We start from the raw sequence: 17,526 nt of genomic DNA, 5'->3' as shown, positions 1-17,526 counted from the left end.
CTGCATACAATTTTTCTCACTTTAGAAACGTTCGGAAGAACGCTTTATTTGGTTGTACAGATTTTTCATAATAATTTATATTTTTTTGTCTTGAAGATTCATCTTTATTGACCCTATTCGGCTCAATAGGGATTACCTTTCTGATGACACCCCAAACGACCCGTTACGGCTCGTGAGACTGGAGGAACTTTTGTAAGAAAAGTGCATGTTTTTTCGGTTTTTGTTCACCTCACACTAGCTAGACAAGCTTCGAATAGTTTTTAGCCCCGTACGAAGTACTGGGGGCTTATAAGATTAATATGCCGTTTGTAACACGTCGAATTGGAAGCAGACAGTAAGGGCAAAGCATTCGGTTATGTTCATAGATGACGAATCAGCAATAAAAACAAGGCATCAGAACAGTCGGAGCGTTTGCTGCGACTTAGCCCCGTACAACCCGTAATCCTATTTCGTCCGCAACCATAATACGTCCGTAGCCGTAATACGCCCGGAACCCTAATACGTCTACAACCCTCTAATGCGTCTGTTACCAAAATGCAAGTCAAGTTGGGCATTGTCAAATTTACTGAAACTGTTCATTTTTAAAATTGCGCATAGCGCAATTACGAAAGCCCGTACGAAGTACCTCTCAAATAAAACCAACAATTTACGACATTATTTTAGAAACCCAAAATTTTTTGCCAACTTTCCATTGGGTATTCAATTACCTCTCAAATGAAACAAAAACTAGCAAAATCGGTTGAGATTTACTCGATTTATGTGCAAAGAGCACTTAGGGCCGAGTAGCGGCCTTAGTGCAAGGGCCCAAATTTGAAACTTTTTTTGCCATCATTCTATTCGGCATTCAATTATCTCTCAAATGAAACAAAAACTAGCAAAATCGGATGAGATTTACTCGATTTATGTGCAAAAAACACTTAGGGCCGAGTAGCGGCCTTAGTCCAAGGGCCCAAATTTGAAACTTTTTTAGCCACGTTCTTTTCGGTATTCAATTACCTTCCATAAAAAACTAAATCTAGCAAAATCGGATTAGATTTACTCGATTTATGTGCAAAAAACACTTAGGGCCGAGTAGCGGCCTTAGTCCAAGGGCCCAAATTTGAAACTTTTTTCGCCATCATTCTATTCGGCATTCAATTATCTCTCAAATGAAACAAAAACTAGCAAAATCGGATGAGATTTACTCGATTTATGTGCAAAAAACACTTAGGGCCGAGTAGCGGCCTTAGTCCAAGGGCCCAAATTTGAAACTTTTTTCGCCACGTTATTTTCGGTATTCAATTCCCTTCCATAAAAAACTAAATCTAGCAAAATCGGATGAGATTTACTCGATCTATGTGCAAAAAACACTTAGGGCCGAGTAGCGGCCTTAGTCCAAGGGCCCAAATTTGAAACATTTTTTGCCATCATTCTATTCGGCATTCAATTATCTCTCAAATGAAACAAAATCTAGCAAAATCGGATGAGATTTAGTCGATTTATGTGCAAAAAACACTTAGGGCCGAGTAACGACCTTTGAGCCCTCCCAACAAGCTCGCGTTGCATCTTACCCAAAAACAATGTTCAGCAACTTTGTTCTACTCGTCAATACCTTTCATTTGATACATCACAAGCAGCTATTGCGTGCGTATTTCGGTAGATATCGTCGAAAGACTGAAAAACACCTATAGGGCCCTAGCTCTGGAAGGGCCGACCCTACCATGCCCATTTTCGAACTTGACCTTACTTTTGTCGATACCAATCGAGGAAAAAAAGAATTTTGAAAAAAGGTTGTGATTTGCTCAAGCTAGAGGGGTCACGGACGGACGGACGGACGGACGGACGGACGGACGGACGGATGGACGGACGGACGGACGGACATTTTTTTTATTACGGATTCGTCATCTATGAACATAACCAAATGCTTTGCTCTTACTGTCTGCTTCCAATTCGACGTGTTACAAACGGCATATTAATCTTATAAGCCCCCAGTACTTCGTACGGGGCTAAAAATGTCCGTCCGTCCGTCCGTCCATCCGTCCGTCCGTCCGTCCGTCCGTCCGTCCGTCCGTCCGTGACCCCTCTAGCTTGAGTAAATCACAACCTTTTTTCAAAATTCTTTTTTTCCCCGATTGGTATCGACAAAAGTAAGGTCAAGTTCGAAAATGGGCATGGTAGGGTCGGCCCCTCCAGAGCTAGGGCCCTATAGGTGTTTTTCAGTCTTTCGACGATATCTACCGAAATACGCACGCAATAGCTGCTTGTGATATATCAAATGAAAGGTATTGACGAGTAGAACAAAGTTGCTGAACATTGTTTTTGGGTAAGATGCAACGTGGGCTTGTTGGGAGGGCTCAAAGGTCGTTACTCGGCCCTAAGTGTTTTTTGCACATAAATCGAGTAAATCTCATCCGATTTTGCTAGTTTTAGTTTTTTATGGAAGGTAATTGAATACCGAAAAGAACGTGACGAAAAAAGTTTCAAATTAGGTTCCTTGGACTAAGGCCGCTACTCGGCCCTAAGTGTTTTTTGCACATAAATCGAGTAAATCTCATCCGATTTTGCTAGTTTTTGTTTTATTTGAGAGATAATTGAATGCCGAATAGAATGATGGCGAAAAAAGTTTCAAATTTGGGCCCTTGGACTAAGGCCGCTACTCGGCCCTAAGTGTTTTTTGCACATAAATCGAGTAAATCTCATCCGATTTTGCTAGTTTTTGTTTCATTTGAGAGATAATTGAATTCCGAATAGAATGATGGCGAAAAAAGTTTCAAATTTGGGCCCTTGGACTAAGGCCGCTACTCGGCCCTAAGTGTTTTTTGCACATAAATCGAATAAATCTCATCCGATTTTGATAGAGTTTGTTTCATTTGAGAGATAATTCAATGCCGAATAGAATGATGGCAAAAAAGTTTCAAAATTGGGCCCTTGGACTAAGGCCGCTACTCGGCCCTAAGTTTTTTTTGCTCTTAAATCGAGTAAATCTCATCCGATTTTGCTAGTTTTTGTTTCATTTGAGAGGTAATTGAATACCCAATGGAAAGTTGGCAAAACATTTTGGGTTTCTAAAATAATGTCGTAAATTGTTGGTTTTATTTGAGAGGTACTTCGTACGGGCTTTCGTAATTGCGCTATGCGCAATTTTAAAAATGAACACTTTCAGTAAATTTGACCATGCCCAACTTGACTTGCATTTTGGTAACAGACGCATTAGAGGGTTGTAGACGTATTAGGGTTCTGGGCGTAATACGGCTACGGAAGTATTATGGTTACGGACGAAATAGGATTACGGGTCGTACGGGGCTAAGTCGCAGCAAACGCTCTGACTGTTCTGATGCCTTGTTTTGAAAGTGGTTTTGGCTTCTGGGGTAGGGTGGGTCGTATTTTCATTTTGTTTTTATTTTAAAAGGCCTGGCCCCAGGCTGTACTCAGAACTGACCAAGGAATCCGAAACAGGAAAAAAAAATTCAAAAATTAATCTTTCCCTTGCCTCTAGGCTGATTCTGATTTTCGGGGTAGTAGCATGAAATTGCAAATATTGTTGACTGAGGAGTCCAGCTATGAAATACCATAAGAACGTTGTTGACCTTCGCCTTCACTCGAGCAGAGTAACTTTTTGACGAAACATTTCAACATTATTTGCAGATAAAATCGACAAATCATGGCATAATACGTCGTGTGAGGTATGTCTGAACAGGTAATCTCATAGAGAATCCATTGCAGAGCAGTTTGTTGAAAACGAGTTGAAAAAACTCATAGGACCTCTGTTTTCGAAGCCCAAATTTGGCAATTTTTTGAGTCAAATGAACAAAAAATGCAAATTAAAAGGTTCTAATCTAGTGAAATTCATAGTTGTATACCTATTCACCATTATTAACCCTTTTATGAGCAAATTAACTTAAATTCGTCGATTTTTGTTCATTTGACTTTTTCCATTCTAACAAAAAATTGCCAAATTTGGGCTTCGAAAACAGAGGTCCTATGAGTTTTTTCAACTCGTTTTCAACAAACTGCTCTGCAATGGATTACCTGTTCAGACATACTTCGCACGACGTATTATGTCATGATTTGTCGATTTTATTTGCAAATAAAGTTGATATTTTTTGTCGAAAAGTCTTAGTAGTCGGGAACACTGACAGGGTTACTCTGCTCGAGTGAAGGCGAAGGTCAACAACGTTCTTATGGTATTTCATAGCTGGACTCCTCAGCTATTAGCTACAGTTAGCAGTAATGCCTCCTGTTCCCAAATGCCCGAGATATCAGCCAACAATGTGTGCAATTTCATTCTACTACCATGAAAATCAAAATCAGCCTAGAGGCAAGGGAAAAATTAATTTTTGAATTTTTTTTTGCTGTTTCGGATTCCTTGGTCAATCCTAAGTACAGCCTGGGGCCAGGCCTTTTAAAATAAAAACAAAATGAAAATACGACCCACCCTATTCTGGGGTCGAATACCTTATTGGGCACATATCAACGCACTTCAAGCAAAAGTGCTATTAATGACAGCTGCCAAATAGAGTACTATTTTGTATGAAATTTTATCCCCACTCTTTTTACAGTGTAAAATTTTGTATGGAGCACTGTCAAGTTTCAGCACCCTATTTAGAGTACCACTTATGCTTCAAGTCAACGCACTGCTCCTAGCATGAACATAAGAAATATTTGAAGGCTGATGACGTCACAGTAGGCACTGCGATTTTTTCGTAAAGATAGATGACTTGTTTTCGTTGCATGAGTTGAGTTAAAACACACAATACAATCAATCTTAAGCTGTAGCTCTCATCACAAAAGCCTCCAAATTGGACATTTGTCAAAGTAGTGTTCATGCTAGGAGCAGTGCGTTGTTGAAGTGCGTTGCACATATACAAAATTCCAATAGAAAATGCGTCCGATTTCGGTCTTCTGTTTTTCAGAAGAATGCCTCTGTGGATCAGATAATGTTATCAATCCTTCGGTTATTGGCGATCACGAACGTACCAATATACGTTTGAGAAATATTCTTCTGGTGTATAATCCGTTTCTTCTTATTCAGCCTGTTTCTATCCACTGCTGGATGTAGGCCTCTCCAACTTCTTTCCATTTCGTACGATCCATTGCCATTTGCTGCCAGTTTGTACCTGCAATATTCTTAATTCCGTTTGTCCATCTCTCTGGTGGTCTACCTATAGCTCGTCTTTTATATGGTCGCCAGTTCATTATCTTTTTGGTCCAACGTTCGTCTGTCCTTCTTGCAATATGTCCCGCCCAGCTCCATTTCAGAGATGCTATTCTTTCCATGACATCAACGACCCTGGTTTGTTGTCGAATCCATTGATTCGTCATTCTGTCTCTGAGTGTTATTCCGTTTGGGTTTTACGAAAGTCAGCTAATTCTTTGCTTCGATATTCCAAACGATGGTTTGATGTTTGTTCTTCCGAATGACAAAAACCACAGACCGGCACAATCCCGAATCCATTTAAATGTTTGTACAGCAAATCGTGTCCAGTTATTTTAAGAAAGTTTGCAACATAAATTTGACGAATGTTGGATAGAATTGACTGGCAAGTGGTGAAAACGTCAACAATATCCATACCGTATTGGCAAAGTCTAAGTTAAGTATTGTTATGCAGGAGCACCTTCTCCTCGTTCGTTCAACGAAATTACTCAAGACCCTTTCAACGTTACAGATTTCCGCATGATTTCTTAGAAACTTTTTGAGCAGAACGCTCTCATCACCGATTCCTCATCACCGATTCCAAGGTAAATATAGTGAGGAGGTAATGCCATATATAACTGAATCAGATGTGCGGTGGCACGAATGTTCGATTCCTTTCGTTGAAAGCAAAAAATGGATCAGAAAGTCGGGCCATCTGTTGTGAGATAGCGAAAATATTTTTGTGAAATACAAGTAAATCGCAGTCAACCATTTTAAAAAAAGATGCCAGTGGCATCGAACTTATGTGCTAGACCGCGCGTCTGAATGGCATTACCTCCTCACTATATTCACCTTGACCGATTCCTCATCACCGATTGTTTAAAGTCAACTTGAATTTTTTTTTTTTTCAAGTTGAAATTGTCAAATAAATTTTACAAACCTAGTTGGCGCCACAGAGAAACTTTTTTTGCCACCGCTTTTGTTATGAACTTGGGTGTCTTGGCGTGTTCTTTCAGAACCTTACACACTCTATTATTTCAAGTTAGACTATTTTGAACTGTAGTAGTGTTGAAAGAACACTATTCGCCATACGTGGTTGTCATTACCTGCCATCCCCCAGACATTTCGACATAAAATATATGAGAGTAGCGTGAATATTGTCCAACCGTGTTACCTGCTCTTTTAGAACCCTGATTCCATCTAATTTAAAGCATGTTGCCGGTTGTTCAGAGTTATACACACACTCAATAGTCATATTGCAAAAAATCAAATTTACCCGAAAAAGAAACGAATTCATCAAAAATACCGGTCAGCAGCGAACGCACTGTAAATGTTGAATTAAACGCATCAAGCACGACTCATGATGCATTTTTAACACTGCTCTCATAGTCACCGCTCATATCTCATTCATACACACAAACACTCCTTCGCTCAATCGTAGCCACCTTCAAAGTCAAATTTCGGTTCATTGTCATTGATTGTTAATTTTTCCAAAAAGTTTATTCCTGTGTACAATGCCTTCAGCATCGAGTAACGTTAAAGTAGAAAAACAACAATCATCCAACGCAAATGCTGCGGAAATTGTTGATAACAATAAACTGGGTTTCGACGGAAACTCTGCCATCGGTCAAGTGTATAACTCAATTGCTCATAAGATTCGGAATCTCGAGAAACGTAAGGTAAGCAAACCAAATGGTGGATTCGGCTACTAACCATTGGGAGTGTGTTTTTTCGATTATTTCGCCAATGGTGGCCTGGAATGTAATCTAAATGCTTGCTAGTCATGGCCCGGAACGTTAATAATGCGTTGTACAACGATTGACAGTTGAACAGTGTGTTTTTCACGCGAAAGCGTAGAATTTTCCGACCATATATTTTTCGTCTGATGAAAAAATCCGACGCCATATTCTCTTTGTGCTCCATGTGCTTAAAACATTTCGATTTGTTATATACCTCCTCTTCGGTTTCACAATTTTTGTTTAGCAGTCAGCGACCGGCAGACCTTGCATTTTATTAAATTTGACCTTTACCTGAAAAATTAACCATTTTCGTGTGTACATACAGAGCTATTGTTCGACGAATTTTTGTTTTATTTTGTACGAAGCGTTTTTTTTGCCGATAAGTCTAATCAATTCAACGAATTTTTTTATGTGTACCACAAATGACTCATTGTGTTTGTTTACAATTTGATATAATTTCGTCAAATAAAAATGAATTTTTCGATGCGATCATCAGTAATGATTTAATTGAACCGATTTGTTGTTCTAAATGATCAGATGTTTGAACACATTGCACAGAGCCCAATGTAAATTGGAACACTCAACGCGGCGAACCGGTTTAATTATGAACCATGAAAATGTTGTGAAATGTAAAAATGTTATTCCGCTTCAATTTAATCAGACAGTACGTTTTCTTTGTGAGCGGGAATGGAATAGCTATATCCTGGTAACGTACTTATTTGGGAAAAAAATTTCGTAGAACAAGGTCACCGGGAAACGATGATCGGGAAGTCAATTTTACATTTACGTTACAAGGAAATCGGTTACCGGGCGCAGTTTTTGTTCCCATTCCAAGGAGCGATTTCTCTGAGAAATTTGTTTTGGAACAAAAGTGTTCTGATACGTCACACGCAGGTTGCAATTCTCACCAATGATAAGTGTTACGACTGCACCCGTTGAAAAACTCTTTTAATTGTTTTAATTTTACCTGAGGAAGGTGCGGGTAAACCGGAAATGTATATGGAGTTTTGCTTGCTGTCTCGCCAACAGCTACTGTTAAAAGAGCCCAATTTTCTTTAAAACTAAATATTCTGTTTCGTCTCGTCAAAACCTTTCATTTGACAAGTCATACACAATTTTCGAGCGAAAACATCCAGAGCTATGCTTGAAAAACTAGTGAAAAACTGGCAAAATAAATCAAAACAAGAGAAAAGCACTGTCGGAAACAGCGGGAAAACAGGCAAATATGTCGACTGTTTCGAGACCAGGGCCTATTTTAAGGAAATTAAATTTTCAAAAATTCTTAAATTTTTCCATCACTTTTCGTCATTTTATCTAAAAACACAACAGATTGCATCGTAAATTTTGTTTTTACTGCCTTTTTAGTTGTTTTTCATCTCTTTGAGCTTAACTGATTACTTTGGAATGAGATCTAACAGAAAACCAAATTTGGAACATTTAAGAATTTTTGTGAAATTTTGGAAATTTTTGGAAATTAAATTCCTTAAAATAGGCCCTGCGAGACCCAACATGTAAACGAATTATGAGTTTTACGTTGTTTAGCTCTGTTTTGCATGTCCACCTAAATTTCTAGCGCAAAAAAGGTTGTTGCGACGCAACGGGAAAGTGCTCCAAAACAGCGACAGAAGGTCAGAGTCAAGACCCCGGATCAGCGTGTTTGTTTTGTTTCGTTTTGCCTCTTTTTCACTGGTTTTTCAAGCATAATCTCTGGATGTTTTTCTTCGCTCGAAAATTGTGTGTGATAATGTTGAGGCGAAACAAAATATTTAAGAAAATCGGATTGTCGAAAGCAAACAAAACTGAATATTTCCTACTTTTCCTGCTTTCCCGCATCTCATTTCCCCATTTGTCTGTCTGTGCGTAACGAAAAATTCATTTATCTCCTGTAATGACATAATATTCACAGTTTGAGTGTCACTTTTAGAATCAAAATGGGCTAGATTTAAACACGTCATTCACAGAACGTACGTTTATTAACTGAAAATTTCGATAAATGGTCATTTGCACAAGGCTAACTTCGATAATTTCACATTTATTCACGGAAAACTTCGATAATTTCTTATTTATTCACTGAAAATTGACAAATTCTTGACAGCATACTAGATGTGTGTTTTATTTGCGGGGAATATGAATGAATGACGGCGTCATGGCGTGTTTATGTTTCAGTTTGATTTTTTAAATTTGTTTTTTTATGGTGATTATGACATTACAGGAGATAAAACCTACACGGTAGTAAATGGAGGTTTTGCGCACACGATATGTTGCCGAACTCGCTTCGGTCGTATCGGCAATGTCACATCTAGTGCGCAAAACAATCCCATTTACTACCTTATTATGAAAATAGCTATTTCGAACATGATTTCGACGTTTTGGCGATTTTTTCCGTCCTAAAAGTACCATTAAAGTTTCGAAATGATTCACTGGATTCAATTGTTCACTTGAATCAATCCAAGCTCCATTTGCTCGTCTCTTTGTTTTCCTAAACCGTGCATTAACCGATTATTGTTTTGTTTCTACTTCTGTGCAGGGTAAACTTGAGTCGTACCGTGACACAGAGAAGTCCGGAAAGGAGCTGAGCAACGACCAGAAAGTTGCGGTGTCCAAGTACAACGAGGTAACGCAAACGCTGGAATTTGCTCGTGAATTCCAAAAGCAAATTCAGCAAATTGCCACCGTTTCGGAGAAGGAATTGAAAAAGAAGCAGAAAAAAGATGAGGCCGCAAAGCGACAGAATGAGGCCAACAAAATCCGTGAAGTATTAGTCATTCAAGACATTCTCAATCTGTTGACGGAGAACGAAATTCGCGACGATTTTTTGAACGGTGCGAATGGAGCGTGTCAGCTGGAGAAGAATGAATTGGACATTTTGGATAAGTTGTAAGTTGTTCGAACGTACAGTCGGTTCGTTGTGACGCATTTTTTAACAAAATATTTTCTTGCAGCCAATCCGAAGTGACACCAAAGCATCCGAATGCGCCGGAAGAGGTTCCGTTTAGAACAGCGGTTCAGAAGTCAGCCGATCATTTCCTCAATACGATCGATGGGAAGCCAAGGGAATTCGGCGAATCGAAGTACAGCGACATCAAAAACATTTTCAAGAATATCCAGAAATGCGGCTACTTTGACAAAGCTGCCCAGCCACCGGTTACAGAAGTGATTTCGGCGGAGACAACCGCCATTTCAAGTGATGTCGAAGTACAGCCCCTTGAACAGGACACTGCCACGGAAACTGAAATCGTACCACAAGACAGAAAAGACTTCCATGAAGCTCCAGCTGCTGCTAATTTGCCGGCACCAACTTTCCCACCACCACAACCACATCTCATCCCCGCCCAGACACCACAAATCGTTCAACAAGTTTCCTTAGTTCAATCAATGGGACCTCTAGTAGGAATGGCTCGCGCTCCACCAATTCCATCGTCCGGCCAAATACATCAACATTTGGTGGATGTTCAAGCTGTTGAGCAGGGCTACTTCAAAAATCAATACATTAGACCAATAGCTGACGTAATCGGACCGGGCCAAGGAAATTTCTATTTCTTGCAAGATTCTGAGCTGGACTCACCAGAAGTTGTTCCGGGAAATTATCCACAGCCACAACAACAACAGCCACCAAATTCTCAAATTAGTCCGAATCAACCGGTTCCAATTCCGGCACCGCCACCAGGTGTAGCACAGCCATCTCCACAACAGATTTTGCCGGCGACTCAATTATCAACACAGACATTCAATAACCAATCGTTCCAAAACATCGTTCCACCGCAAATGTATACTAAACCGATTGTTGATCATATTCCCGGTTTCGTTCCACCAGTTGCTATTTCATTAGTCGTACCAAACCATCAACAAAAGGAACAATCGTCACAAATGAACACGAATCAAAGTCAAGTCCACGCCAACAATTCAGCACCGATCTCATTCCAACCGACAAACCAACAAAGCTTGCCAAAGGCACAAAGGCATCGTGCAAAAGACCCAAAACAAATGAAAAACGATCAGCGCGTACCCGAGATTACCGAATGGAAGCCAGAAGATGCTGCCAAGCCACCGGAAGAAATGACCGAATGGCGTGATCAGTATGCCACGGCCGTTACGGATTGGAACGAGGACACAAACGAGGATTCCACTTGGTCAAACAACAATCGCTATCAGTATCGAAACAACGGTGGCAGTGCAGGCAACGGCAGTCGCGATCGTAACAATCGTGGCTCACGACCACCCGGCAACGCGCCTCCAAATGGCTATCGGAATCGACAAAGTAATTCGTATCAATCGAATGGCGGTCGCCAATCCGGTAGTGGTGGTGAACGTGCTGGAAATGGTAGTTTCTATCGAAGCGATAACTTCTATTCGAACGGCAGCTACAATAAGCAAGACAAGCAAGACGGCGGTGGATACCGTGGCGACAATAAGCAGGATGGCGGTTTTAAAGGGGGAAATTTTCGATCGCGTGATTCACGCGAACAAGTTAATGGTTCGATGAGAACCGGTGGTGGTGCACCACGGAATGTACGTAATGGCGACAGCGTCGAACGTGATCGGGTATCGAATCGAAATACAGCACAAAATCCTCGTCCGAATAACAAGGGCGGAAATTCCTATGGTAGTGCTAGCAGACCAGCTGCGTCCAGTGGAAACGGCACTCGTCCTCAATCGACTGTTAATGCATAATTGCGCAAATTTACCGCTTACATAACTATACAATTACCACAACAAAATTTAATCCAAAACTAGTTTTTGTTCTCTTAAGTTAAAAAAAAAAACAAAAAATTTTAACTTTGACTTCCCAACAAACGAACACCCAGAATTTTAACATCCTTCCTTTTGTCACACATTTAAAAAAAAATATTTTTTCCTCAATATTTTGTGAAAATTCGATTAGTTTTCCATGATAGCAGGGTGGCTAATTTGAAGAAGATTTTCCCTCTGCACAGTTTTGTTTAAAATTGAATTCCAATTCTTTTTTCGATAAACGAAAACCAATTTCTGGCTTTCCAATGTGTAAAAGCTTCTCCGTTTGCGTTTGACAAGCATTTAAATTACAAAATCGTAAATAAACCAGAAACTATGAGCGAAATCTAATTTCGTAATTCATTGAAAAAAAAAGAAAACAAATTTTCGACTTTAATTTTTTCCGTATGTACAACAACAAGCCAGTGACACTAATGAGTTTGCTGAGATCCGGTAACAGCGGCAGCCAGTGAACCTTAAGCGCAAGTGTCAGGACTAATCGTTGACATTGTAATTTTGGATCGACGGATCCCTGGATCAATTGTTCCATTTCTATTATTACCAGTTTGCCTATTGATGAAGTAGATAGCAGTTGAAACCTTTCACCATTTTTGAGTGGCACTGATTCTAGCATTAACATAGAAAGTATTTGGATGGTTAGAATAGACTGATAGAATGATCAGAATGGACTTTGCATTTCCATATCGGACATACAAGTAGGTGTCATGCTCTCTTCATGTGCGTTAGAGCAGACAACACATGCGAGGGGAAAACTACTTCGAAAAACGCTGTACCATGACTTTGCGACTTTGTAATACAAAGTTTGTATGAAGCTGAGAGTCGAGCTGAGCCAGTGACTTTGACTTTACGTGTATTTGTATAAATGACTTTTCTGGGCCCTGTACCATGACCTTCCGGAGCAGAAAAGGCAAAAGTGGTCTGGTCGTAGTCAACATCTGCCAAATAGAGTACTATTTTGATAGTCGTGAACCAAAGTCGCCAAGACTTTATTTTTTAACAATTCGTCAAATTTTTCTTAGCAATTCATCATTTTTGGTTGGTTTGGATCACCACGAAAAATCGACAGAAGGTGAAGAAATGCCAAGAAAATCGCCAAGTGTGAAGAAACGTCATAAAGCAACGCACTGCTCCTAGCATGAACACTACTTTGACAAATGTCCAATTTGGAGGCTTTTGTGATGAGAGCTACAGCTTAAGATTGATTGTATTGTGTGTTTTAACTCATGCAACGAAAACAAGTCATCTATCTTTACGAAAAAATCGCAGTGCCTACTGTGACGTCATCAGCCTCCAAATATTTCTTATGTTCATGCTGGGAGCAGTGCGTTGCCTAAAGACAAATTTTCCATTTGTTATATTTCTTTGACGTTTCTTCACCTCTACTCTGTCGATTTTTCTTGGCGATTTGACTTTGGCGATTCTTCATTGGAATACTATTTTTTATGAAATTGTTTGATTGAAGTGCGTTGCTGATGTACGACAGTTGATGTTAGGAGCAGTGCTATGATGAAGTCATTGAATGTGGTGATATTGGCAGAGGTATACCGCCGAATATTGTTGATGAAATATTGTTTCCATTGCAGTCAAAAATTGTATAGCCTAGCGACTCCGGTTACGAGCCGTCCGCCAGTTAGGAGCCCCCTATTACCATAAGAAACACTGTTTCAGTTACGAGCCCCCCTTAGTTCTTACCATAAGAAACAATGTATCAGTTACGAGCTCCAGAACAATAGATTTGGTAGGCTCGAAACAGGTCTTTAGGGGGCTCGTAACCGGAGTCATTACCCTAACTAACACAAAATTCGCCTTGGAAGACACCTTGCAGAACTTACAGAGTGGTCCGTATTGTTAGCGTACGTTAGCTAAGAAGAAACTTTTATCTACGCGAGAAATTTCGGTTTACACCCGATTTAAAAAAAAAAATGTTTTTACCGCTCCCTTCTCTAAATTTTCACGCTCATTCTAATCATTAAGTTGCTTATGGAAAGGTATTATTAAGCCCTAGTATCCTTGTGTGGCAACAGTGAATTAGAAACCAATGACAAAAACGTCTGATGCTATCGCTTGAAGTACTTGAACGAATCAGTTCCACTGGAACTCTTCCATCAAAAACAGTTTTTCAAAGATTTTTATTTTTTTTTATTTGTATCATGGAATTCATGGAATTAGTAGTATTCAAGGACCAACTGACAGACGCTATTAACACGGTTTACGCTCACGTTCCATCACGTATCGATCTACCGCCATATTCAACCGTGTGTTCTCATATCGTAAATTATCTACCCTTACCACGTCGAATACAGCTCGAACTTTCTTCATCACCTCGGGAAGTATGGCGGTTTTCAGGTATCCCATTGATAGAAATTTGAGGTTGTGCGGGAAATTCAGTAAACAATCCAAATCCTCTACGACCAGCTCTTTACATGATAGTACCAAATATTCCAGTTTTGGGAACGCCTTTAGAATTGTTGCGATTTGCACAGGATTAAAGACATCTTCACGGCATCTCATATCCAGCGTCAATTTCTTCAGGTTCGGATAGGCTGCAGTAAGTATAGTCATCCACCATTCGTAGTAACTACCATTGCCGATGTATGAAAATTCACGTAACTTTGGATTGTAGTAGTCACCATGATCGTTTAAGGGTGCGCGCCATATGCTGACGTTCAAGACTTCAATGAAATTGAAAAGAGTCATAATACAATTCCGCTCATCTGTTTCAAACGGGCAAACATTGAGTAGCTTCAATTGCGGTAGAGATCGTGCGAGCGTTTTCATCAGTTCAAGTGATAGTTCAAAAGCGTTTCCTCTCATGTTCAACGAGTCGATGGGAGGGATGTCTGAACTAGCGAATGTTTGCCATTTGACAGCATCACAGCAATAAAGCGTAAAGTCCTTCAACATTTTCAGTTTAGTTATCGTCGGTAAAGACGCAGCTGGTGTTTCCTCAGCATTCATTTGCAGAAGCTCCAAATCTGCTAGATCTGTTACGACATTCATGATTTTGTCATCCACAGGTGTGTTGGACAACTTTAGAGATTTCAATTTCGTTTGTTTAGATAAGATCGTTGCTATCCAGATAGTGTTCGCTTTGGGGAGATCAATCGTCAAAGATTCCAATTTCAGTTTGTCGAAATTGTCCAACGCCAATTCGCTCAATTGACCACATTCGGTATGGATACCTTCAAATTTCATTTTCTTGATGCTTAATTGCCGATTGAGCACTGCCATGAATGTTTTACAGTCGACTTCATATATGTCCAGTTCAGTTAGTACTCCGACTGGCAGACGATTGAAAACACCAAGAAACTCGTCGTCACAACTGCGTATCGATAGACACTTCAAGTTATTCAACATTCCAATGGCCTTGTCGGCCAAGTTGTTCCATCCACATCGCTTATGCAGTGACTCGTGCCTGGTGTGGTCGGTAGGACAACGCAGTTCATAAATTTTCAAGTGTTCAACGTTCGGAATCGTCGACAAAATTTCCAGGAAGGTCGAAACGTTCATAGTGACGCACCGTAACTTGAAAAATTTGATTGTCGCTGAAAACTTCTCAACAGCAACGGTTGCTGATGACAGCATTTCTCCAATCAGAATAGGTTTTCCTTCATCGCCTTCGATTTCCACTGAAGATATTTGCCGTTTTGAAGCTTGAATTTCCCGCAGCCATTGACGACCCTTAACATTATTGCGAAGAAAACGATCAGCAAACTTCTGGTTTATGCGTAGGCACAGGTTTGAATTCACTTTGCAAGCAATGTCGTAAAACAGTTTGTTGACCAGTGAAACTTCATCGTATGTTGGAAGAAATGTGAAGATCTCCATCAACAACTCGACCGGTAACTGATCGATGTTCATTTTTGTCTGATCGGTGTGATTTGTTAATCTTTCTTTGAAATCACTAGTAAAAACTGTAACAAGAGGCGGTTAAGAGGCACCGGTACTTTGCCGAAAAGCATACATTAGGGCGATTTTTAAACACTGGATTTTAGTTTACTTTTGATGATATCTTTCCACCAGAATCCTTTTTCAAAAATGTACGACCGCAATTCCGACCACGAATGTGTTAGCTTTCAACAGAAAATAGATTTGGTTGTAGCAATTTGACCAGCTCTGAGAACAATGAGCAGTTTATGAAAATTTCATTAAACTGCTTACTATTCTCAGAGCTGGTCAAACGACTACAACCAAAACTAATTTTTATTTAAAGCTAATAGATTCGTGGTCGGAATTGCGGTCGTACATTTTTCAAAAAGGATTCTGATGAAAAGATATTAACAAAAATGAAATACGAAACACGCAAATGGCTACAATTTTAGCGAAGTGCCGGTGCCTCTTAACACTTAAGTATTGTCGTTCGACACTTGATGGCGCCAAAATGTAAAGTCAATTTGATATGTTATGAAATCTTATGGATGACGTAATAGAAGGTGTTTGGTACAATTTACATAGATTACTAATCGAATGTATAGGAGAATGAAGTTTAGAACAGAGAGATGCTAATTTGACGACTGGGTCGTTTCGACGGATAGAGGGAATATGTCGAATGATTTTAAAATTGGTTGAGAGAAAATGTATTGAATTCTCTCTCAAAAACCCAACTGTCATTCGACATATTCCCTCTATCCGTCGAAACGACCCAGTCGTTATATTAGCATCTATCTGGTTTAGAAACTAAGGGTAAAATCTATTACAATTTAGTACTTTTCTTCATAAACAGACTGCTGTCACTGAATTATTTTTTCAAGAACAAACTTCACTGCTGTGACATTTAGAGCACTGCGCCGTTCAGCCGATGGACAGTTGGCGGCTAAAACGTAGCCGACACCCTTCGGCGGCCGGCTAGTATGATATTTATGGCGGCTAGTCGGCTCAGCCGGCTGAATAACATAATTAAAATACAGTAGAAGAAAAGTGAATACCGTTAGGTTTACTGATTTGGGACTAGTTTTGGATTTCAAATGATTCCACACAAAATTTGTTTAACCAATAAAGGACTAATATTTCACATTCGGAATTTTTGGTGGGCACGCGATCGCCAGCTGAAATGAAATTAATCTAGGTCCTCTTTTGTTAAACACATTTTGTATGGAATCATTTGGAATCCACAATGAGTCCCAAATCAAAATACCTGACGATATTCACTTTTGTTCTCCTGTAAGCCAACGAAAAACATAGCTAACGCCGACCCGTACGAAACACCTATTCGTATCAAAAGCCTTTAATGTGAAACTCTTCATTTCTCTTACTTCATTTTCTTCTCTGCTGAAAAACTATTCTCCCTTTACAATCACTTACATTATCCACTCTTTGCTTTGTTATCATATACAAATAAATTGCCGGAGGCATTTGTTTGTTAACAAAAACTTTCTTAGTACCATTTTCCCCAATATATTTCACTTTTACTAAAATCCAATATGGCCGCCGGCAGCCATTTTGTTAGGAGACCGGAAATAATACCGACGCTTTACATTCGTTAATACCTTTCAAACAAAAAAAAATCATGAAATTCGGTCAAAATTTACTCGAGATATTGACAAAATACTCCACGTTCACTGTACGGCCGAGTAGCCAGATAAGAGCTCACTCCAAGAGACCTAGCTCACGCTCAGGAGAACATAATTTCATAAACTTTTTTTTCCCTGATTGGTACGGTCAATACCTATCTAATAAAGCTAAAACAGACGAAATATGTTCAAATGTGGCCGACCTACAAGCTAAAACTGCTTGCCGCCCTGTGCTTGTTTCACACCAAGGGGTCTAACTCACGAGTCGGTCATCCGATTTCCATAAACTTTTTTTTGTCGATCGGTATTGTAAATACCTTTTATTTGACGTGTCACTTACAAGTGTAGCGTTTAAATATCCGGAGATATCGTCGAAAAACACTTAGGCACTTATTGGGCCCCAGCTCCGGAG

The 17,526-nt window shown here is 39.7% G+C and overlaps 1 protein-coding gene and 1 long non-coding RNA gene across 2 annotated transcripts; one reads left to right on the top strand and one right to left on the bottom strand.

Annotated features, from left to right (window-relative positions):
• Window positions 1-559: 559 nt before the first annotated feature.
• LOC119071524 lies at window positions 560-16,450 on the bottom strand. The gene is made up of 3 exons (XR_005086678.1): window positions 16,377-16,450; window positions 6,138-6,142; window positions 560-571 (listed from the first exon to the last, which is right to left on the bottom strand). It is a non-coding gene; the product is annotated as an uncharacterized LOC119071524 (long non-coding RNA).
• LOC119071523 (caprin homolog) lies at window positions 6,522-11,967 on the top strand. The gene is made up of 3 exons (XM_037176397.1): window positions 6,522-6,792; window positions 9,380-9,729; window positions 9,795-11,967. The coding sequence occupies exons 1-3, from the start codon at window positions 6,628-6,630 to the stop codon at window positions 11,521-11,523; spliced, it is 2,244 nt and encodes a 747-aa protein (XP_037032292.1). The 5' UTR covers window positions 6,522-6,627; the 3' UTR covers window positions 11,524-11,967.
• Window positions 16,451-17,526: the final 1,076 nt, after the last annotated feature.

This window comes from Bradysia coprophila (genome assembly GCF_014529535.1).
Source record: "Bradysia coprophila strain Holo2 chromosome IV unlocalized genomic scaffold, BU_Bcop_v1 contig_5, whole genome shotgun sequence".
Taxonomy (NCBI): Eukaryota; Metazoa; Arthropoda; class Insecta; order Diptera; family Sciaridae; genus Bradysia; species Bradysia coprophila.
This window is presented reverse-complemented; position numbering and strand designations above follow the sequence as displayed.